This window comes from Haematobia irritans, chromosome 1 (assembly GCF_050003625.1).
Source record: "Haematobia irritans isolate KBUSLIRL chromosome 1, ASM5000362v1, whole genome shotgun sequence".
Taxonomy (NCBI): Eukaryota; Metazoa; Arthropoda; class Insecta; order Diptera; family Muscidae; genus Haematobia; species Haematobia irritans.
In genome coordinates, this window is record NC_134397.1 from 9,271,389 (window position 1) to 9,294,503 (window position 23,115).

A 23,115-nucleotide genomic window follows, 5' to 3' on the forward strand; every position below is an offset into this window, starting at 1 on the left:
TTCTAGAAACCCTAGAAGTTAAATCGGGGGATCGGTCTAATGGGGGCTATGCCAAAAACATGGAGGGATACATTCAATATTCAGCACATCTAGTTCTAGAATGTAGACCCCAAATCAGAGGGCGGGTTTATAAGGGGGCTATATAAAAAACTGTACCGATACACAATATATCTATAAACCGATATAGATATATTAAAATCTGGACCAATATAGCTCATATTCCAACTTGGCCTGCGTATAGACAGAAGACGATTCTGTGCAAAATTTCAGGACGATATCTCCGTTATTGAAGACTGTAGCGTGATTACAACATTTCGAAATGAATTAGCATTTTTATATTTTATATATATATAAAATAATTATAAAATGAAATAATTTTATCTATAGGCTCTATAAAAGTCCAATAATAATTCAAGAACACTTCAACTGATAAAATTTTATATTGTAGGCATAGCATTTTCACGCAATGCATGAGTTGGCAAATGCCATCATATTTTGAGTATTATAATTGTACAAATGAAGTATTGAAAGCATAAATAGGTTAACAAAATAGAGGAGGATTGCAGTGGAATCTCCGTTTATCGAGAGAGGTAGCTATACTATAGGCAACTTCATTTCCTAGACCCTGCTACTGATAGTTCACCTAAAATACGATACAGAGGAATAAGTCTAAGAAGAGAGTACAGAGTGCCTTTTAAATATATACGATCGGGTTAAGTATTACATTTGTGGCAGTGGCAAATTCGCCATTTTTATCTTTTGTCCCTGCCGTGTGCACTAGTCATAGTTTTAAAAATTTTGTAACACCTTCTTGCCATGTTGTGCGACATTCTATTTGACCCCTTTTGTAGTGCAACAAATTTTGTAAATTTTGGTCCTGCATCCCATTAAAATTGTGGATGTGTATATAATTAAATAAATTACAATTGTGTGCACTTTTTATACCCTCCACCATAGGATGGGGGTATATTAACTTTGTCATTCCGTTTGTAACACATCGAAATATTGCTCTAAGACCCCATAAAGTATATATATTCTGGGTCGTGGTGAAATTCTGAGTCGATCTGAGCATGTCCGTCCGTCCGTCAGTCTGTTGAAATCACGCTAACTTCCGAACGAAACAAGCTATCGATTTGAAACTTGGCACAAGTAGTTGTTATTGATGTAGGTCGGATGGTATTGCAAATGGGCCATATCGGCCCACTTTTACGTATAGCCCCCATATAAACGGACCCCCAAATTTGGCTTGCAGACCCTCTAAGAGAAAAAAATTTCATTCGATCCGGCTGAAATTTGGTACATGGTGTTAGTATATGGTTCCTAACAACCATGCAAAAATTGGACCGCATCAGTCCATAATTATATATAGCCCCCATATAAACCGATCCCCAGATTTGGCTTACGGAGCCTCTAAGAGAAGAAAATTTTATCTGATCCGGTTGAAATTTGGTACATGGTGTTGGTATATGGTCTCTAACAACCATGCAAAAATTGGTTTACATAGGTCCATAATTATATATAGCCCCCATATAAACCGATCCCCAGATTTGGCTTACGGAGCCTCTAAGAGAAGAAAATTTTATCTGATCCGGTTGAAATTTGGTACATGGTGTACCATATACTAGGTTCCTAACAACCATGCAAAAATTGGACCGCATCGGTCCATAATTATATATAGCCCCCATATAAACCCATCCCCAGATTTGGCTTGCGGAGCCTAAAAGAGAAGCAAATTTCATTCGATCCGGCTGAAATTTGGTACATGGTGTTGGTATATGGTCTCTAACAACCATGCAAAAATTGGTTTACATAGGTCCATAATTATATATAGCCCCCATATAAACCGATCCCCAGATTTGGCTTGCGGAGCCTAAAAGAGAAGCAAATTTCATCCGATCCGGCTGAAATTTGGTACATGATGTTGGTATATGGTCTCTAACAACCATGCAAAAATTGGTCCACATCGGTCCATAATTATATATAGACCCCATATAAACCGATCTCCAGATTTGGCTTGCGAAGCCTCAAAGAGGAGCAAATTGCATCCGATCCGGCTGAAATTTGGTAAATGGTGTTAGTATATGGTCTCTAACAACTATGCAAAAATTGGTCTACATCGGTCCATAATTATATATAGCCCTCATATAAACCGATCCTCCGATTTGGCTTTTGGAGCCTTTAAGAGAAGCAAATTTCATCCGATCCGGCTGAAATTTGGTACATGATGTTGGTATATGGTCTCTAACAACCATGCAAAAATTGGTCCACATCGGTCCAAAATTATATATAGACCCCATATAAACCGATTCCCAGATTTGGCTTGCGGAGCCTAAAAGAGAAGCAAATTTCATCCGATCCGGCTGAAATTTGGTACATGGTGTTAGTATATGGTCTCTAATGACCATACAAAAATTGGTCCACATCGGTTCATAATTATATATAGCCCCCATATAAACCGATCTCCATATTTGGCTTGCGAAGCCTCAAAGAGGAGCAAATTGCATCCGATCCGGCTGAAATTTGGTACATGGTATTGGTATATGGTCTCTAACAACCGTGCAAAAATTGGTCCACATCGGTTCATAATTATATATAGCCCCCATATAAAACATTCTCCAGATTTGACCTCCGGAGCCTCTTGGAGGAGCAAAATTCATCCGATCCGGTTCAAATTAGGCATGGTCGCTAACAACCATACCAAAATTGGTCCAATCACATAAAAATTGGTCCATATTGGTTCATAATCATGGTTGCCACTAGAGCCAAAAATAATCTACCAAAATTTTATTTCTGTAGAAAATTTCGTCAAAATTTTATTTCTATAGAAAATTTTGTCAAAATGTTATTTCTAGAGAAAATTTTGTTAAAATTTTATTCGGTTCATAATAAAATTTTCATCATTGTCAAAATTTTATTTCTATAGAAAATTTTGTCAAAATTTTATTTCTATAGAAAATTTTGTTCAAATTTTATTCGGTTCATAATCATGGTTGCCACTCGAGCCAAAAATAATCTACCAAGATTTTATTTCTATAGAAAATTTTGTCAAAGGTTTATTTCTATAGAAAATTTTGTTAAAATTTTATTTCTGTAGAAATTTTTGTCAAAATTTTCTTTCTATAGAAAATTTTGTCAAAATTTTTATTTCTATAGAAAATTTTGTGAAAATTTTATTTCTATAGAAAATTTTGTTAAAATTTTATTTCTGTAGAAAATTTTGTCAACATTTTATGTCTACTTTGTCAAACTGAATTATATACGTATTGGATCGATCTTTTTTGATTAAATGTATACCACGTATGGACTTACATACAATTTAGAAGATGGTGTTAGGAGGTTTTAAGATACCTTGCCATCGGCAAGCGTTACCGCAACTTAAGTAATTCGATTGTGGATGGCAGGGTTTAGATGAAGTTTCTACGCAAACCATGATGGAGGGTACATAAGCTTCGGCCTGGCCGAACTTACGGCCGTATATACTTGTTTTTATTTACCTTTTTTATAGTCGCTACTGAGTTAATAAAATCCTATAAAAACAATTTTTGTGCGGCAGTTTCATTTTGGGCGTTAATGGGTTAAAATGTCATTATTTTAAACATTGCGTAAATTTGTACTACTAAAATTTAGGTTGCATAATCTTCCATATTAGGTCAATATTTTTTTTCAGTGTATGTAAAACGTTTACTAATTCGTTGTTAGCATATGTTTGCTCTCAGCGCTTAATTGAATTATGCCGGAAAGAATTGTCCCTTATGATAAATATTATTATTCAAAAGCTAGCTGTGGAATAAATATGTTCTTCAGTTACAGATAAAAGATGGGCGAATCATGTTCATGGCAAGCTCCACAATGGTTGAACGAAAATTATTTGGAAAAAATTCTAAAAAAATATCTTCAAGATGATACATTAACCATTACGGCTATTGAACTTAAACCAGCAACAGTGAATGGAGAAAATTATGCCAGTGTTATGACTCGCATTCAAATCGTGTATCAGACATCAATGAATGATCAGCCGCAAAGATTATCGTTCATTATGAAATGTGCCTTTGGCGATGAGTCCTCAGGAGCCAGCATTATGGCGGATTATGATATCTACAATACTGAAATGAAAATTTATGAACAGGTATTACCTAAAATGGATGAAATTCTACAAGAAATCGGTATCAATGAACAACTCTTTGCCAAAACTCTCAAAGTGGATTATGAAAGATCTACGATAATGTTTGAAGATTTAACATCAAAAGATTATACGCTGGCAGATCGTTTGAAGGGCTTAGATAGAATCCATACAGATATGGTTATAGAAAAATTAGCAAAATTCCATGCAGCGGCGGCAGTATTAAATGAACGTTTACATGGTGATCTGGAGAAATTCGATCGTGGTCTCTTCAATAAATACTCTCGGAAATTGGGAAAAATGTATGAATATTTTACCGAGGCCAATGCTGAAAGTATAGTCAAAAATGATCCCAATCTAGGTTGCTATTTCTATGATAAACTTATGCAAGTGAAACCCCATGTTGTGGAATATGCCACTAAGGCTTATGTTGATAATTCTCCAGGAGATTTCCTCACGCTTTGTCATGGAGATTTTTGGGTCAATAATATAATGATGAAATATAACAGAGAGGAGGGGCATTTGGAAGATTTACTCTTTGTAGATTTTCAATTTAGTAATTGGTCATCTCCTGCCATAGATTTATATTCGTTATTTTGTAATTCCTTGGAACCATCATTGACTTGGAATTTTCAAGCTCACGATGAAATGTTGCAGCTCTATCATTCAGTGCTTAAAGAAATGTTACAGAAATTGGGATACCTAAAACCAATACCATCGTTACATGATCTCCAGCAACAATTTGTTAAAAGAAAGTTTTTGAGTGAGTAAAATTTAATGAAACCAAATAGAATATTTTCGATATTTGATTTTCTCATTTTTTTCTAGTTCTTACAGGAATTTTGACTGATCATGCCATTGTTACCTCAGATCTATCCGAAGATGCAGATTTAAATTGCCTAGTTGGCAGTACAGAAAAATCAATGCGTTTTCGGGAAAATTGTTGTAAATGTGAACGCCATCGAAGTGTTATTCAAGTAATGCTACCTTATATGGATCGTTGTGGTTTATTCGATATACAAAAATGAGCAATTTTGGAATTATTTCAAAATACTACAAATATTAATATAATTAAATGAATTCAATTTATTTTGCATGAAATTGAAAGGTTTTTGTTATTATTGGGTTTCCCTGTGAAATGTATTTTATTTGAAACTTCCCATTCTGGGATATGAGACTTTTGCGGTTTTGTGCATGGGAGAGCAAATACAATAATTCAAATTCAATAGTTAGATTGGTCAGATTTAGTCGACTTTTGCAGACCTCATTAGAAGCGATTTTTTTATCAGCAAAATTGCTCACCATGTTATTCACCACTTGGAGACGGGTCCAGGTTATAAGTTGAATACATAAGAACCTTGATATAAATTCGTACTTATACGCCCATCACTATAATTTTGAGCTCTTTTCCTTCTCATGTCGTAGATATGGAAAGAAATTTTTCTGTAGTAAATATCCCAAATTCTTGCCCTGAAGTTTAAATTTAATAAAAATGATTTTATTTTGATCTAATGAAAAAACAAAAAAAACAACTTCAAAACTTATAAAATTGGCATTAGAGTCCGTCTTTGACCTCGAAATTAACGCAGGTATTATTTCATTCAGGTTGAGAAATTATTTGGCTCTAAGTCGTATATAATTAAAATTAGTATACAGACCTCATTTATCTATCTATCATTTCTCTTTTAACAAAGCTTTTTGCAACTAAATGTTAATTAAAAAAAAAAGAATTATAAATTATAATTCAAATAAAAAAGATTTTTTCAATTACAAAAAAAATCTTTCAACCAAAGATGCTAAATCCTTAAAATAATATCTCAGTTAATATAAAGATTTTTAAATTAAAAATATTTTAATTCTTTTAAGGAAAATTGACCTTCAAAGCCTTTCTTCTAATTCGAATTTATTTATTTTTAAGCATTGTATAAATTAAATAAGTTCGTTATAATTCGCTAAATCCATTTGCGTAGCTAGACAATTTTCCTAGGGGCTGCTATAGCCCCCTAGCTAAAAATTAATGGACTGAAGTTATAGGTTCAAATAATGTTTTATTTTATAAAAATTAATAAAAAAAATAGACTCCAATATAACTAGACAATTTATGTATAATAAAGCAACTAAAAGTAGTTCCATACTTTTTCCCAGCAAAAAAGCTGTCGTTACAAAAAAGTTAATTGTTTTAACTACAGAGGGAGTTTTTTAATTCAGTTTTTTATAACTCGTTATTGTGATTTCATCCATTTTATGTTATACGCTTTGGTACTTCAGATTGTGGCCAGATGAAGGAACTCTGCGACTAAGGTGGGTTGTGTCCAAAGTGATCTGGTGGTAAGTCGGGTTGGTTTAGCTGGGTAAGAGAAAAGATGACGCGTGTCGCGTGGCCCTTGGTTGCAAATTGGACATACATCAGCTACGCTGCTATCAATCACTGATAAGTAGGAATTGAGGCGGCTGCACTTGCCTGATCTTAATTGGGCTAAAACTACCCGTGGGAGGTCTTTTTCCTCCGGTGCTATGGGCGGTGGTCGAACTCCAAAAACAAGATTAACCTTGTAGCTTCTCACTGCTTCAGCTACAGTACGCTGCTTGCCTGGTATGCTGCTTGATCTAGAGGCTCTCTTTTGTAGCGCTGGATCTCGCGCTGTAGATGATGTATATCAAGACTTATGTTCCTGGGTGGTGGTTCTGTATCCATGAGATGGTGGTTTGGATGATTACTGCAATAACAACCCAGGAGATACTGCTTTGAGAACATGTAATTGTGTCTTCGAACAGGGATGATCTTTGTCTCCACATAAAGGTGTGCTGCGGAGACACGTAGTTCTAAGGGCAGCGTTCTGGCAGGTCTGTATGTTATTCCACTGTGTGTCAGTAGTCTGCGGTGTCCACACTGGAGCTGCATAGTTTACCACTGACCGGCCAATTGCCTAATAGGTAGTTAATTAACAAGGTTTCTTTGTCCGCACCCCAAGTACTGTCGGCAAGTGACTTGAGGACCTTGTTTCTACCACGAAGCTTATAACAAATTGCAGTGGCATGGGTAGACGACCTGAAAAGACTCATGTTTTTCATATTTGAATTTTTTTTTTTTCAAAAGGTAAAAAAGGTAAGAATTATTAAAATGGTTAAAAATTTTCAAATTTTGCCATTTGATCAATTTTAGAATAATGGATAATTTTTGAAAATATTCGAGATCAAACGTTTCAGACAAGCGTTAAAATGCATTAAAAATCATAAAAAAATATAAAAATTATTTATTTGGGAAAGTCTCACAACAATTTTTAATTCACATTCGAAACACTGAATTCGGATCACACCTTAAGAAGTGAAGCGAATTCAGTGCAACGGCAGTTGAAATGGTGTACATCCGTCCTATGACAAGCCCATGTTAAATTCATCGCTTCTGGTCCATTTTTACTAACTTGTTGGTGACGCATTTTGCAGCTATTATTAAGATATTTTTTAATGAACGAATAGTTGTAATCAGTGTTACCGTTGTGCGACTTTAGTCGCATTTTGCAACCTTTCTTACGTCATGTGACTTTTTGTGCGACTTTTTTAAAATATGCAAATGTGCGACATATGACTTTATATTAAAGGGACTGTTCCTTAATTGTTTTTGAGTTGTTTTGTAGAACATTTTTTGTAATCAAAAGACTTCACAAATGCAAGCGACTTTTTTATCATTACGCGACTTTTTTGTGTGACCTTTTTTTTCCAACGGTAACACTGGTTGTAATATCAATTACCATTTTTATACCCTCCACCATAGGATGGGGGTAAATTAACTTTGTCATTCCGTTTGTAACACATCGAAATATTGCTCTAAGACCCCATAAAGTATATACATTCTGGGTCGTGGTGAAATTCTGAGTCGATCCGAGCATGTCCGCCCGTCCGTCCGTCTGTTGAAATCACGCTAACTTCCGAACGAGACAAGCTATCGACTTGAAACTTGGCACAAGTAGTTGTTATTGATGTAGGTCGGATGGTATTGAAAAAGGGCCATATCGGTCCACTTTTACGTATAGCCCCCATATAAACGGACCCCCATATTTGGTTGCGAATCCTCTACGAGAAGCAAATTTCATCCGATCCGGATGAAATTTGGTACATGGTGTTCGTATATGGTCTCTAATAACCATGCAAAAATTGGTCCACATCGGTCCATAATTATATATAGCCCCCATATAAACCGATCCCCCGATTTGGCTTGCCAAATCTCTAAGAGAAGCAAAATTCATCCGATCCGGTTGAAATTAGGTACATGGTGTCAGCATATGATGTCTAAAACCCATGCAAAAATTGGTCCACATCGGTCAATAATTATATATAGCCCCCATATAAACCGATTCCCCGATTTGACTTGCGGAGCCTCTAAGAGAAAAAAATTTCATCCGATCCGGTTGAAATTAGGTACACGGTGTCAGCATATGATCTCTAACAACCATGCAAAAATTGGTCCACATCGGTCAATAATTATATATAGCCCCCATATAAACCGATCCCGAGATTTGACGTCCGGAGCCCCTTGGAAGAGCAAAATTCGTCCGATTCGGTTGATATTTGGTACGTGATGTTAGAACATGATATTTAACAACCATGCCAGAAGTGGTCCATATCAGTCCATAATCATATATAGCCCCCATATAAACCGATCCCGAGATTTGGTTTTGGAGCCACTTGAAGGAGCAAATTTCATCTGATTCAGTTGAAATTTGGTACATTGTGCTAGTATATGGCCGTTAACAACCATGTCTAACAAGGTCCATATCGGTCTATAGTTATATATAGCCCTCAGATAAATAGATCCCCAATCACACAAAAATTGGTCTATATCAAGTTTATAATTGTATATAGCCCACATATAAGCCCCCCCATATTTCAATTCTGGCTCTCTACGTACCGTGCAAAAGTCCATATCGATTCGTAATTATTTGTAGACTTACCTATACATACATTTTGTGTCTAATATATACCACGTATGGACTATCTCACAATTTAGAAAACGATGTTAAGAAGTTTTAAGATACCACTACCCAAGTAATTCGATTGTGGACGACAGTCTTTCGTAGAAGTTTCTACGCAATCCATGGTGGAGGGTACATAAGATTCGGCCTGGCCGAACTTACGGCCGTATATACTTGTTTTTACTTAAATCGACTAAAATTTTCCTGGGGGCTTAAGCCCCCTCCCCAGAGGCCTTCCTATGCCTATGAGTAAATCGGATTTTAAAAGCTTGGAATTGCATAAATCAATTACAAAAATGACATGTCGTAAATTTTAGGGTTCTTTGCATTTAGAAAAATTCGTCTTAATTTAAGGACATACGGAGGGACAAAAATTTCAAATCCTGCATTCATAGAAAAATTATCAAAGCTACATAATTTTTTTTTGTTTAATTTTTTATTTCAAATGTTTTTTTTTATATTGGATAATTTTTTTTTTCGAAAATTTAGGTGGCATAATCTTTACCATTTTATTCCAATAAAAAACTGTATTTGAATCTATTTCCGTATATCCAAAAGACCGCGGCGATCAAACACGGGCAACATTTTCTTCAGAACAGTCTGCAAATCCTTGTTCTCCAAGCAAATCCTGCGGTAATTTTTCGCTCTTTCATCGTGGTCAAATAAACTGTGAATATCTGCATCTTCATTTTGACTGTTGGTCATATTGGGTCGACTGCATACAATTGCAGCCAAAGCTAAAGAAAACAAAGATTTTTGGTGAAAATTTTGATTATTTACTAATACTGTGGTAACGCAAAAAGTGAGGTGAATTTTAAATTTAAACCTTTCTGGGCTTTAAATTTCGAGGTATTTTCTTTTTCTTCTAACAGTAATTTCTTAAAATTTTTAAAAATAATATAAAATAATATTTTGGAACAATCATAACTAAATTTTAGCACCAATATAACACCGGGCTATTTTTACTGTGAAGAATTGGAAAAAAATTTATATCGGGAGGACACACACAAAGAAAATTACATTAAAATTGAGCCAACGAAAATTTTTCATTGATATAACGAAACATTTCCATTAATTAATAGAAAATTCGTTATAATATCAAAGAATTTCGAATTTGTTTCATTGGCTCACTTTTAATGACACATTTCGTTAATATAAGGGAACTTTTTCTATCAGTGCATGAAATTAATTTAGACGGATAAATAAATATTTTATGTATTTTATAAAAAAATTCACCTTACTTTTTTGCCAGTCATTTAAAATCGGTTCCCATTACCCACCTAATATACTGGTTTCCTCTAATTGAATCCAAAACTCATGTAATGTGGGTATGTGTTGGGTATATTGCAATTTCTTCAATGTTGCACATAATTCGGAATGATAGAACATCACCAACTCTTCCTTGGCTTTAGCATCCACCAATAACTGCGGCTCCAATCGACCGAAGCCATAGACCAATTACAGAATTGAAAATCAATAAGCATAGCATCCATCAAGGACTTTTCTTCTTCCTTAGCCTCATACAACATCATTATGTTGGTGGTCCATAAATCACCATGACTGAGAGTGAAGAAATGCCCCCTATTGATGGTATAGGCCTTGGTAGCATATTCCACAATATGATTAGATAATTTCATAAGTTTATCATGATAATATTGGCCCAAATCGGGACAATCTTTGGCAAATTTGGCTACTTCTTCGAGGAAATTTTCAAAAATACTGGCAAATCCACGAGTATGGCGATTGAATATACCATGATCGAATTTCTCCAAGCAACCATTTTGACGTTCATTTAACACTGCAGCTGCAGCATGGAATTTTGCCAATTTTTTCAACACCATTGAAGCATGAGCCATATCCAGGCCTTTGGTGCGATTGGCCACCACATAGTCCATCACAGATAAATCTTCAAAAATTATGGTGGATCTTTCGTAATCCACTTTAAGGGTATCAGCAAAGAGTTTTTCCATATCTCCAGATTCGTTTAAAATATCAGCCAATTGAGGTAATATCTGTTCGTACATTTTCATTTCGGTATTGTAGATATCATAGCCTGCCATAATTTTCGCTACAAAAGGATCACTTTCATATGTGTACTTCATGATGAATGATAATTCTTGAGGTAGACACGATTTCGATTGCTTGAAGGTTATTCTTATGCGACTCATAACACTGGCAAAGTTTTCACCATTGGGATTTGCTGGCCGTATATCAACATTTTCTATTATCACACTATCATCTTTGAGATATTTGCGTAAAACATTTTCTAAATAAGTGTCGTCTAGCCATAATGGAGCATGCCATGTTGAATTTTCACACATTTCCCTCCAGATGAATTGTGAATTAAGACGCGTGCCGTTTCGCTTGGCTTTTTGTTACAATGATAGTCACCTCAGTGTGATCATGTCTATTTTATAGTCTAAGATAAAATTTGCTGAGTAATATTTTACAGTTTTTTTTTTCAATAGCCCATTATGATGGTATATAAAATTTCAAAGATAATATGGATTAAGATTATATATCAGTTAAAAAAAAGATCCTCTTGGACGATATTTAATCTCAAAAAATAGGCATAGTTTTTTAACACCAACAACACGCAAAAAAATAATTCTTTCCTCCCAAACGAAATTTTAGACAAACAAAGTTCGTTTCTCATTTGCTTTTCGCTGTAAGGAATTGTATTTGGAAGAAAAGTATATACTTTTTGTGATAAACGTTTATTCTTTTCCAGGATGTAAAAACAATTTCATAAAGATTAACTAAAAAAAAAAGACTTCTTGCTACTTGCATTTTCCCTCACATCTTTCTTACATCCACGAGGTTTTTTAGTTCTTAACACCTTTTCCTGTAATACCAACAATGTAGAAGAAATTATACGATTTTATAATTTTTTTTAACTTTCGCCTGGACGGAGAATCGAACCGCGACCATGCACTTTGTAAGCCAATACACTAACCACTGAGCTATGTACCTGTTATGGTCATCAATAGATAATTATCCATATACGTTATATTTATATAGCATAGCTTGCGGCGCCCACGAACCGAATAAACAAAGTTTATTTAACAGAAACAAACATTTAGTTTGGCACCGTGGAGCAGTGGTTGCTACGTCCGACTTGCATGCCAAGGGTCGTGGGTTCGATCCCTGCTTCGACCAAAGTTTATTTTTTTGTTTTTTGTTTTACATATATTCGAGATATGTTCGGAAGATTCCGAAAAAATATTCAACATTACATTGTACTATATTAAATTTTGAACTGTGGAATGTGTCTTATTAAAGACCTAAAGTCAGAAAAGAACAGTGTTTGATATAAACGAAATGGACTGTATTGTTGTTTCAAAAATAACTTTTTTTATAGAAAAAATAAAAATTTTGTAACCAACGATTTTTTTGGTGATAAAAGTTTAAAATTTTCGAAGCAATTCAAAAAACTCTAACAAAAGAAAAACGTTATCGGTACACGTTTTCCAAACGTTTTTTTTTTTTCTTTGCGTGAAGTATATACGGCCGTAAGTTCGGCCATGCCGAATCTTATGTACCCTCCACCATGGATTGCGTAGAAACTTCTACGAAAGACTGCCATCCACAATCGAATTAATTGGGTTGTGGTATCTTAAAACTTCTTAACATCGTTTTCTAAATTGTGAGTTAGTCCATACGTGGTATATATTAGACAAAAAAGGTATGTGTAGGTAAGTCTACAAATAATTACGACTCGATATGGACTTTTGCACGGTACGTAGAGAGCCAGAATTGAAATATGGGGGTCGCTTATATTGGGCCTATATACAATTATGAACTTGATATGGACCAACTTTGTGTGATTGGGGATCGATTTATATGAATGCTATATGTAACTATAGACCGATATGGACCTAGTTACGCATGGTTGTTAACGACCATATATTAGCACAATGTGCCAAATTTCAACTGACTCGGATGAAATTTGCTCCTCCAAGTGGCTCCAAAACCAAACCTCGGTAACGGTTTATATGGGGCTAGATATGATTATGGACTGATATGGACCACTTTTGGCATGGTTGTTAAATATCATATACGATCACCACGTAGCAAATTTCAAGCAGATCGGATGAATTTTGCTTCTCCAAAAGGCACCGGTGGTCAAATCTGGGGATCGGTTTATATGGGAGCTATATATAATTATGGACCGATTTCGACCAATTTTTACATGGTCATTAGAGACCATATACTAACATCATGTACGAAATTTCAGCCGGATCGGATGAAATTAGGCTCCGCAAGCCAAATCTGGGGATCGGTTTATATGGGGGCTATATATAATTATGGACCGATGTGGACCAATTTTTGCATGGTTGTTAGAGACCATATACTAACACCATGTACCAAATTTCAGCCGGATCGGATGAAATTTGTTTCTCTTATAGACTCCGCAAGCCAAATCGGGGGATCGGTTTATATGGGGGCTATATATATATAATTATGGACCGGTGTGGACCAATTTTTGCGCGGTTGTTAGAGATCATATGCTGACACCATGTACAACATTTCAACCGGATCGGATGAAATTTGCTTCTCTTGAAGGCTCTGCAAGTCATATCGGGGATCGGTCTATATGGGGGCTATATATAATTATTGACCGATGTCGACAAATTTTTGCATAGTTGTTAGAGAACATGTGTTGACACCATGTACCAAATTTCAACCGGATCGGTTGAAATTTGCTTCTCTTAGAGGCTGCGCAAGCCAAATCGTTTTTTTCTTTGAGTGCAAGGACAACTTAGGAAGACTACCCCATAGACAGGTCCCCAAGAATCAGTCGGGGAAAACTCTTAGGAATCTTGTTCATTTCGAGCATCAGAATCGATCCAGAAAGGGAAAACTTTTGGAGTATCGGGAAACATGTAAAATGTTTGTCGCAACCATGTTATGTTCTCGAAAATTATGTATCTGATCTCGGCAACAATTTTATGTTTGACGAGAAAAGAATATTTTTGCGAAAAAATGTTTTATGCTTCCTGTGAAGAAGTAACATTGTGCTCTGGAAACATGTTTGGGGGATCACCTACAGAAGGTGCAGTCCTATGATAGGCAGGGTTGGCCTGTCACAAACTGTGACTTTTGCGACATACATTTGCGACGGTATAATACGTATGTCGCAAAAGTCGTAAACCTACTGTAGAAAACCAAATTTTGAATAGAAGAAATCCTGAACATTTTTTAATTTAGTTTGACAGCATTCGCTGTGAATTTCTGCAGAAATTTGTGAAAGTTTTCCCATGGTCAAGCCTATTTTCTTAGGTGGTATCGAAATTCCCATTGGTGAGTGTGCAAAATACCTTGGGGTTATATTAGACTGAACTTGAAAGCTAAGAAAGGACGAGAAAATTCCTAAGAATTGAAACTTCTTCGCACATACCATCGTCTCGCATTCGCTGCCTAGCTGGCGCGACTAAAGTATTTTCAGTTTGCGACTTTTTTTACTTTTTCTACATTTACGACGCGTATGTGACGTTTACGACGTTTACAACTTTACGACAGTCGCAAACCTAAAAAAGTTTGATACAGACCATCTCTGATGATAGGTCCGTTATGGGAAATTTGCAAAAGGGTCACTTTACAATCCGATTCGCATTAATAACGAGTTTAGTACGCGGTTTGAAATACCAACATCATCATGACAATTCCTATTTGTTCCGGAATATTCTTTGGCAACACTGGAATATTTTATTCATCTTTTAGCTGTCAAATACATACACTACTCCCTAAATATATGTCGATTCGTCTATTTCCAAAGCATAACTTCTAAAGCTCTGCAAAGATTCCGAAAACGGAGTACTTCCATAATATGACCATCGAATGTAAAATTCATTGAAATTCCCTGTCTTTTCGACTCAGTCTAATACATACGATTGCTGAAAAACGATAAAATGTAATTCGTGCGATAATAGATCACTTCTCTGTTTTAATTATTAAATAATAACAAATCCAATTTTATGTATTTTTGACATTTTCAATTTTCTCTGTATAGATAACGCTTATTGCTCGGTTACTATTGACATTTATAGGCCAAACACAAAAGAATAGAAGCTACCCTCTTTGGTCTATTTGTTCAAACAATAGATGTTAGGGCTACTACTAAATCAAAATTATCTTCAGACTTTTATTTGCCACTGTAAAAGTTTTACGTAAAATCAAATACATAGATATAGATAAGGAAGGGGGCATACTAAACTAGTGAATTTGCTAAACTCAGCATCAGGAAATATATAAAATGGACCAGACATTACAATACCCTTATCATTATAGTAGGCTCACTGGTATTGTGCAAAAAGATACGCGTGTTTATTTCAACTCTGGCGAAATGTGTGAAAATTCAACTTGGCAAGCCCCTTTATGGCTGGATGATGCCTATTTGCAGCAGGTTCTAGGCAATTTTCTTAAAGACCCTCGGGTGACCATAGAGAAGGTGGATATACGGCCAGTCAATCCAAATGGTGAAAATTATGCCAGTGTCATGAGTCGCCTTAAGATTACCTTCAAACACTCAAAATCCCAGGAATCTCAGCAGTTATCTTTCATCATGAAGTACACCTACGAGAGTGATCCATTTATTGCCCAAATTATGTCTGGCTATGATGTCTACAATACCGAAATGAAGATGTACGAAGAGATTTTACCACAATTGGCCGAAATCTTAAGAGAATCTGGAGATACAGAGAAACTATTCGCTGATACTCTTAAAGTTAATTATGAAAGATCGACCATCATTTTTGAGGATTTATCTGTAAGGAACTATGTGGTGGCTGATCGTAAAAAGGGCTTGGATATGATTCATGCAACAATGGTTATGCAGAAATTAGGAAAATTCCATGCCGCTGGTGCTGTGCTTAATGAACGTCAAATGGGTTGCCTGGAGAAATTCGATCATGGCATTTTCAATCGCCATACTCGTGGCTTTGGTTGTGTTTTTGAAAATTTCTTTAAAGAGGTTGCCAACTATGCTCAAAATTGTCCTGAACTGGGACCTTATTATCATGATAAACTTTTAAAATTATCCACCCACATTGTGGATTATGGTGTAAAGGCCTATTGTGGTAGTAGTAATGATTTCCGCACCCTAAGTCATGGAGATTTATGGACCACAAATATGATGATGTTATACTATAATGATGTGAATGGAAATGTGAAGAAAAAATCTTTGAAAGATTTAATTTTCATTGATTTCCAATTATGCAATTGGTCTCTGGCTTCGGTTGATTTACATTATTTCTTTACTTCTTCATTGGAGCAGGATTTAGTGGTGGATCTTGGGGCTCAAGAAGAACTGGTGAAATCTTATCATTCGGAATTGTGTTCAACATTGAGAAAGTTGAAGTTTAAGGGTCATATACCAACATTACATGAACTTTGGTTGCAGTATGAAGAGAGCCGAGTATTAGGTGAGTTTTAAAAAAATGCCAATGAGAAGGATAGTTTGGCATGGACTTCCTTAGACTAAGACAATACAATTAGGCTGATCCTTTGTGATGCAACAAATGTGGAACCCACACATGGTCTTTATTCATTACTGTCTTGTGTAACTCACTGTACATATTTAGTATTTTCATATACCTTTTTTTTACTGAATATCTATTTCAGCATTAATTGGAATTGTAACCGAACGCTCTATTATGACCACCAATCAATCAGAGGATGCTGATATTCACAGTCTAATGGATAATGATGAGAGATCAAAAGCATTTCGTAGAAAATGTTTAGAAAATAAGGAATTGCAGTTTATACTTAAGAAAATGTTACCAGTTTTCGATCGTCGTGGGCTTCTAGATATACAAAAATGAGAATAAAATAAAAATGACATTATATGTAAATTATAATTTATTTTCTAAAATTACTTTTCCAGTGATGTTTTAATCCACTAACCTTCTGCCACTCCCCCTTTAGTAATTGCCCTATTTGTTGTTTTTATACAATAGTGCCATCTTGCGGCTAATGATAAAGCACGGTTAATGTTTCAGTTAGGTTTATGTATGCACTGAGCAAACATTTATTTATGCTACTAGTCCCCAATAGAGGGCAGTACTATACAGCAAAACTTGCCTTTTTAATTCAAACACAATTGGGACGGCGATTATAAGGCGTAAAACAATTTTGCAATATCTAAAGAATAGAATGTGAGTTACGAGTTGAATATAGGGCTGCCATTCGGGATCGATTTTTATAAATCCTGGGATTCGAGACTTCAAAATAATGAAATTTACGTTTTTTTAGTAATATTTTGAGTAATAACTATCCATAGTAGCAAAAAATTGTAGTACAAATTTGGTTTAATTCAATTTTATTAACAAAAAAACGTAACAAAAGAACATACGAGTAAATTAAAAAGCTATTTCAAGTTGCTACTTAACAAAAAAATATGAAAACAAATATGACTTAAAAACTATTTCTTATTGCTTTCGTACTCTAGGGATTATTCGGGAAAATAATTCAAATTTGTTAAAATTGTGGCTTTTTATGATTGTTTATTAATAAATTGCAGTTTTTATTCAGTTTAAACGGCCCTTAGATTTCATACCCGACAAATTGAGTTAATAAACATTTATGGTACACCTTGAATAAGAATTTATTATACATGAGGTATATTAAACAGCAGAATCAAAAATCGAAGTAAACGATAATGTTCTTTGAATAATGAGTTCATGTGAAATAGAATTCGTGCCACATAAAATAAAAAGCAATGATAAAAGGCCCGTCGAAAATATGACAAGATCGCGTTTATCTGATAAAAATTTGGATGCCTTGATATTTTTACTTAAAGGTGGGTATTAAGTTCGAGTTTAAAATCGTCATTTTTTCACGATTACTTTTCTTTAATAATCCATTTTAAGGAATACAAACTTTGTGAAAATTTGCTTTGGGATATTCCCCATCAAGTTATAATGAAATCTGCAACAAATATGTATAATTTTATGCCTTTTTTTACTGATTTAGTTTTCACTTTAGTGAAAAAAATTACGGTTTTAGCGGCTAAACTCGAACTTAATACCCACCTTAAACTCGAACTTAGTACTCACCTTAAAGGCGGGTATTAAGTTCGAGTTTAGCCGCTAAAATCATCATTTTTTCCACTAAAATGAAAACTAAATCAGTAAAAAAGGCATAAAATTATACATGTTTGTTTAAGATTTCATTATAACTTGATGGGGAATAGCCCAAAGCAAATTTTCACACAGTTTGTATTCCTTAAAATGGATTATTAAAGAAAAGTAATCGTGAAAAAATGACGATTTTAGCGGCTAAACTCAACTTAATACCCTCCTTAAAATCGTCATTTTTTCACGATTACTTTTCTTTAATAATCCATTTTAAGGAATACAAACTTTGTGAAAATTTGCTTTGGGCTATCCTCTATCAAGTTATAAAGAAATCCGCAACAAATATGTATAATTGTATGCCTTTTTTACTGAATCGCTAAAATTGTCATTTTTTCACTAAAATGAAAACTAAATCAGTAAAAAAAGCATAAAATTATACGTATTTGATGCAAATTTTATTATAGTTTGATGGGGAATAATCCAAAGCAAATTTTCACAAAGTTTGTATCACTTAAATGGATTATTAAAGAAAAGTAATCGTGAAAACACGACGATTTTAGCGACTAAAGGTGGATATTAAGTTCGAGTTTAGCCGCTAAAATCGTCATTTTTTCACGATTACTTTTCTTTAATAATCCATTTTAAGTAATAAAAAATTTGTGAAAATTTGCTTTAGGCGATTCTCCATCAAGATATAATAAAATTTGCAACAAATATGTATAGTTTTATGCCTTTTTCTTACTGATTTAGTTTTCACTTTAGCGATTTTAGCGGCTAAACTCGAACTTAATACTCACCTTAAACTCGAACTTAATACCCACCTTAGAGGTGAGTATTAAGTTCGAGTTTAGCCGCTAAAATCGCTAAAGTGAAAACTAAATCAGTAAGAAAAATGCATGAAATTACACGTATTTGTTGCAAATTTTATTATAACTTGATGGGGAAAAGCCCAAAGCAAATGTTCACAAAGTTTTTATTCCTTTAAATGGATTATTAACGAAAAGTAATCGTGAAAAAATGACGTTTTTAGCGGCTAAACTCGAACTTAATACCCACCTTAAAGGTGATTACTATATTCGGTTTTTTGTCACCAAAATACTAAATTAAAAGTACAAATATATTTATGAAGATATTTATATATTGATCAAGTATTACCAAATAATGGATGGAAAAGATCCAAAGAATTGATTGCAAATAATTTTATATTTCTATATTAATTAATTTAAAAAATTTAAAACAAACTGGTTTTCAGCTTGAAAACGGAACATAGTACTTAGCTTAAATCGATGAAGTACAATAGGATTATCACATGTATACGAAAATACGCCTAATTTAACCTAATCCTTAAAATGTTTTGCTGAGTAAGATAGCGATAATGAAATGGCTTTTTTATTTATTTTTGTCATGATATTTTTGTTTTTCTTTTCTTCACAATGTTGAGTTGGACTAAGTGCTCGTTTGCTTTTTGATTTACTCTTTTTTTTCATTTTTGTTAATAAAATTGAATTGAACTAAAGTGGGTTAATGTACAACAATTTTTAGCGCTGTAGATTGTTATTACTGAAATTATTTAAAGAATCCCGAAATTTTCGGGATTCCAAAAAAATCCCAGAATCCCGGGATTCTATATTTTGAAATCCCGAATCACGGGATTTTTAAAAATCGATCTCGAATGACAGCCCTAGTTTTAAGTAACCTCTTAAAAATATCAAGGCATCAAAAGTTTCATCAGATGTACCTGATCTTATCCTATTGCATATGAAAAACATCTATCACAGTCGACACTGATCTAAGGATCGTTTATACTGAATGAAGACAACAATTTATTAATGAAAAATCCTAAAAAGCCACAAATTTAATTATTTCGATATCCCGAAAAATTTCGTATAAATCCCGTCGCGAAAATCCCAGAATTTCGTGACGGGATAAATGACAGCCCTAGTTGAATATCACTCAAAGTGGATTTCAATTATAATGAGTATGGATAAACTAAAATATTTTATTCAAAATTTCCTAAAATAAACCTACATTTTCTTTCTCACCATTTACTTTTGGGTGCATTTATTTCCAAAGCAATTGCTCATGTCAGCGATATGTTCTTTGTTTTACTTAACAAAGTGTCTTTGTATCATAAAAATCCAACTGTTGTCAATATGTACTTCTATTGCCCACTGTACGTTGTGCTCGATGGGTATCTCGATCATTGCATATGTGTAGAGTTCAGAGTGAAACACAATAATAACCGCCGTTGTCATAGTCCGTGGCCAAATGAAAAATTACCGACGAACTGGCTAGAGTGAGAGAAACACAACAACCATCATTGAAAACAATTCGCTTCGATTCATTTGTAATTTACCTTTCGATGAGTGTGTTACGTTCGGTTTGCGCGCCGCCGGATTATTTTATATGGATGTGTGTGTGTGTACATATGTGTTAGCAAAAAAAAATAAATAAACAACAACAAGAAAGAAATAACACCACACGAAGTTCAATTGATACAGTAACCATTAAATTGGAAGTTTATTGAAAGTGAATATACGAAATTTTCATAAATTCCGTTTAAGATCAAAGGAGAAAAATTCCTTTACTTGCCATCAGAAAGTTGGCAATATTTCACATTGGCCTGACGTTTAAGGCTGCGCGCAGGCGTCAAATAAAGCATTTGGCAAATTGCCCCCCAATAGTTATATATCAAGTGTACGAAGAAAAAGGATAGCAAATGTGACTCTCTACAAAAGGAGCAAAAGAGATCATTTATGCGTTGCGATGTTGACATCGAAATGACGACTGCGCAGCAACTTGTTTGAAGTGAAGAAGAAGAAAAGTGAAGTAAACATAAATTGCGAAATATAAATAGAAAAGAGAAATAATAATAATAAAAAAATAAAAATTAATAATTAAAAGGAAGATTGCATAGGAAAATTGAAAGAAACCAAGGATATAAATATTTTTATAAATTATTGTGTAAACACCATCGAAGAGAAAACACTAAGTGCCTTTGAGTGTTGAAGAAACCCTACCAACAAAAATTTGGAATAATCAATCACAAAATAGTGCAAAATTTCGTAATTCTTTGAAAGTTTGTGGAGTACCCCCATTAAAGCTTATCGTTTAACAACATTCCCCAGCGTTCGCATTATCTCCTACTTCTTATACATTCCAATATTTGTGTCTTCCATTTTTCCCCACCTTGGATTGTTGGATACACAGCAGAGCCCCGCCAACAACAACAATCATAACGTAAAGACAAAGGTAAGGTATTTTTTTCTATTATAATCGTTATTATTCACTGTGTTTTCATATGAATTCCAGGTAAAAAAATAAAATTTATATTACATAGCAAGTATGAATGTTGAAGGGTTGTGTGTGTGTGCGCGATTTAGCAAGAAGAGAACAATTGTTCCGCGATAAGTTTTGATGGATCTGTATCGGTGTTTTAGCGCCACCAGTTATTTACTAACTTACCTGAATACAATAAAATGTGTACATTCAATGGGGATTTAAAATTACAGTGATGAATCATATTGTGAATAAGTGGAAATATCGATCGTGTTAGTAGCGACTTATTGTCTATATATTCAATTGGAAAAATGTAACACTTCTATGACTATATAGTGTAACCTCCCAAACTTGGACTCTCTGAAAAGGGGGACACTTTCAAAAAGTGGGCACTTTTCGTGGGGAGTTTGATATATTATCCCATCGAAATTGATCTCTCTGAAATGTGGATATAATTTTGGGAGACTGTGGGTGCAATGACCTTGGGTTCAGTCTCAGTTTTGCCTAAATGCCAAACGGCCTTTCACAGCTGGTTTATCATCTCCGAGTATTGTTGAAGATATATCTGGATAATAACTAAGCTCCGCTAATAGCGATTTCGATTCTTATAAAAAATGCAACATTTTCGACAGCGAAATTTTTTATTATACAATGAAACCTCACAAACTAGGACACTCTGTAAACCGGAGACTTCCTAAAAGCGGACAATTGTGAAACTTTTGCTATATTTTTGCATTAACATCTTATAACTGGACACCTCCCAAATGTGGACAAATTTTAGGCGACCGTTGGTCTCCACTCTGAAAGGTGTTATTGTAGTAGTTCTGGGTGAGATATTATTTCACATTTGGAACAATATTTTTTCGACTGATCTTAATGTTGTTTGGGCATCTTTGCTCATATGTATTTTTCAGAATATATATATTCGTTCATTCGTGATCGGTATACATGATCGAAAGCAATTAGGATATTTTGTCCCCCACCTAATTCTATAGGTATTTACAAAACGAAATGCATATAAAGTAATCCATTAGGGAGGTGAAAAGGTTTACCAGTATGGACAAATAGGTTTTCACATGTGGGGCCTTTGATTACATGTGGAACTCCAGGTGTCAGTTAACAATTCTTGGTTTTAAATGTCGTCAATTTTCCTAGTATACTTGACACTACTAAACTGTATCCAGATCGAGTAACTCTACAGCTAAGACGTCATTCAGAGTCACATTTAGTTATCGGTCAATTAAGTTTGGGAAGGCAAGCGAACGGCTGACGTGGTTTGTCTTATGGTCCTTGATTAATTATATTTGAGTTGAATGTACTTGCCGGGTCTTAACGGTAACAAATTATCCCAGTCACGCTTTTCCGGTGTTAGGGGAGGTAGTCGGAATCAAACAAAAAGATTTATATCTTCATTACAAAAAAGTATAAGCTGACTTTTCTGGGGAAGATGATGTTTAGGTTAGGATTAGTGGCAGCCACTGTTAGTTAATTACTATAGCCGAGTTCGAACGCCGTTTCATATCACGGGGGAAGCATTCAAAACTGTCAGCATCAGTATTGGTTTATGAGATTGAACCCATTATTATAATGTCTTCGCACAGGGAAGTTATTGCACTCCAAATAGAAATGATCCATGAGAACACTACCTCGAAGTTTGAGTGTGGCGTAC

General features: G+C 34.5%; 5 protein-coding genes across 7 annotated transcripts in view; 3 read left to right on the top strand and 2 right to left on the bottom strand.

Annotated features, from left to right (window-relative positions):
- LOC142221192 (uncharacterized) overlaps positions 1–11,462 on the bottom strand; it is a 31,414-nt gene extending 19,952 nt beyond the window's left edge. Inside the window, exons 1-2 of the mRNA XM_075290789.1 lie at positions 10,487–11,462; positions 4,255–4,448 (exon numbers count right to left, since the gene is read on the bottom strand). Coding sequence (XP_075146904.1) covers positions 4,255–4,448; positions 10,487–11,411 — 1,119 coding nt within the window. The 5' untranslated portion in view covers positions 11,412–11,462. The remainder of the gene's footprint in view (positions 1–4,254; positions 4,449–10,486) is intronic.
- On the top strand, positions 3,800–5,221 carry LOC142220180 (uncharacterized). Its single transcript, XM_075289169.1, has 2 exons — positions 3,800–4,883; positions 4,949–5,221. Exons 1-2 carry the CDS (start codon positions 3,818–3,820, stop codon positions 5,146–5,148), a joined length of 1,266 nt encoding a protein of 421 aa, XP_075145284.1. The 5' UTR covers positions 3,800–3,817; the 3' UTR covers positions 5,149–5,221.
- LOC142220184 (uncharacterized) lies at positions 9,508–10,556 on the bottom strand. The gene is made up of 2 exons (XM_075289172.1): positions 10,371–10,556; positions 9,508–9,827 (listed from the first exon to the last, which is right to left on the bottom strand). The coding sequence occupies exons 1-2, from the start codon at positions 10,477–10,479 to the stop codon at positions 9,628–9,630; spliced, it is 309 nt and encodes a 102-aa protein (XP_075145287.1). The 5' UTR covers positions 10,480–10,556; the 3' UTR covers positions 9,508–9,627.
- Positions 11,463–15,369: 3,907 nt separating the features above from the next.
- LOC142220185 (uncharacterized) lies at positions 15,370–16,949 on the top strand. Its single transcript, XM_075289173.1, has 2 exons — positions 15,370–16,514; positions 16,714–16,949. The coding sequence occupies exons 1-2, from the start codon at positions 15,437–15,439 to the stop codon at positions 16,911–16,913; spliced, it is 1,278 nt and encodes a 425-aa protein (XP_075145288.1). The 5' UTR covers positions 15,370–15,436; the 3' UTR covers positions 16,914–16,949.
- A 3,573-nt stretch (positions 16,950–20,522) lies between these two features.
- Positions 20,523–23,115, top strand: part of cno (adherens junction formation factor afadin) — a 223,118-nt gene continuing 220,525 nt past the window's right edge. For 2 of the 3 annotated variants that reach the window (XM_075289174.1, XM_075289178.1), the window contains exon 1: positions 20,524–21,419. The gene's annotated coding sequence lies outside the window, so the exon portion shown is untranslated. Of the gene's footprint in view, positions 21,420–23,115 lie in introns of all 3 variants that reach the window. The other variant, XM_075289177.1, reaches the window with a different exon arrangement.

What these genes read in the sequence shown, in the direction of transcription:
- LOC142220180 (XM_075289169.1), top strand. Translation starts at nt 3,818, where the DNA reads ATGGGCGAATCATGTTCATGGCAAGCTCCACAATGGTTGAACGAAAAT. An exon ending in TGTTAAAAGAAAGTTTTTGA is followed by an intron (nt 4,884 to 4,948) that starts GTGAGTAAAATT and finishes ATTTTTTTCTAG; the next exon opens with TTCTTACAGGAATTTTGACT.
- LOC142220184 (XM_075289172.1), bottom strand. Translation starts at nt 10,479, where the DNA reads ATGTTCTATCATTCCGAATTATGTGCAACATTGAAGAAATTGCAATAT. An exon ending in AGAGGAAACCAGTATATTAG is followed by an intron (nt 9,828 to 10,370) that starts GTGGGTAATGGG and finishes TGTTTTCTTTAG; the next exon opens with CTTTGGCTGCAATTGTATGC.
- LOC142220185 (XM_075289173.1), top strand. Translation starts at nt 15,437, where the DNA reads ATGTGTGAAAATTCAACTTGGCAAGCCCCTTTATGGCTGGATGATGCC. An exon ending in TGAAGAGAGCCGAGTATTAG is followed by an intron (nt 16,515 to 16,713) that starts GTGAGTTTTAAA and finishes TATCTATTTCAG; the next exon opens with CATTAATTGGAATTGTAACC.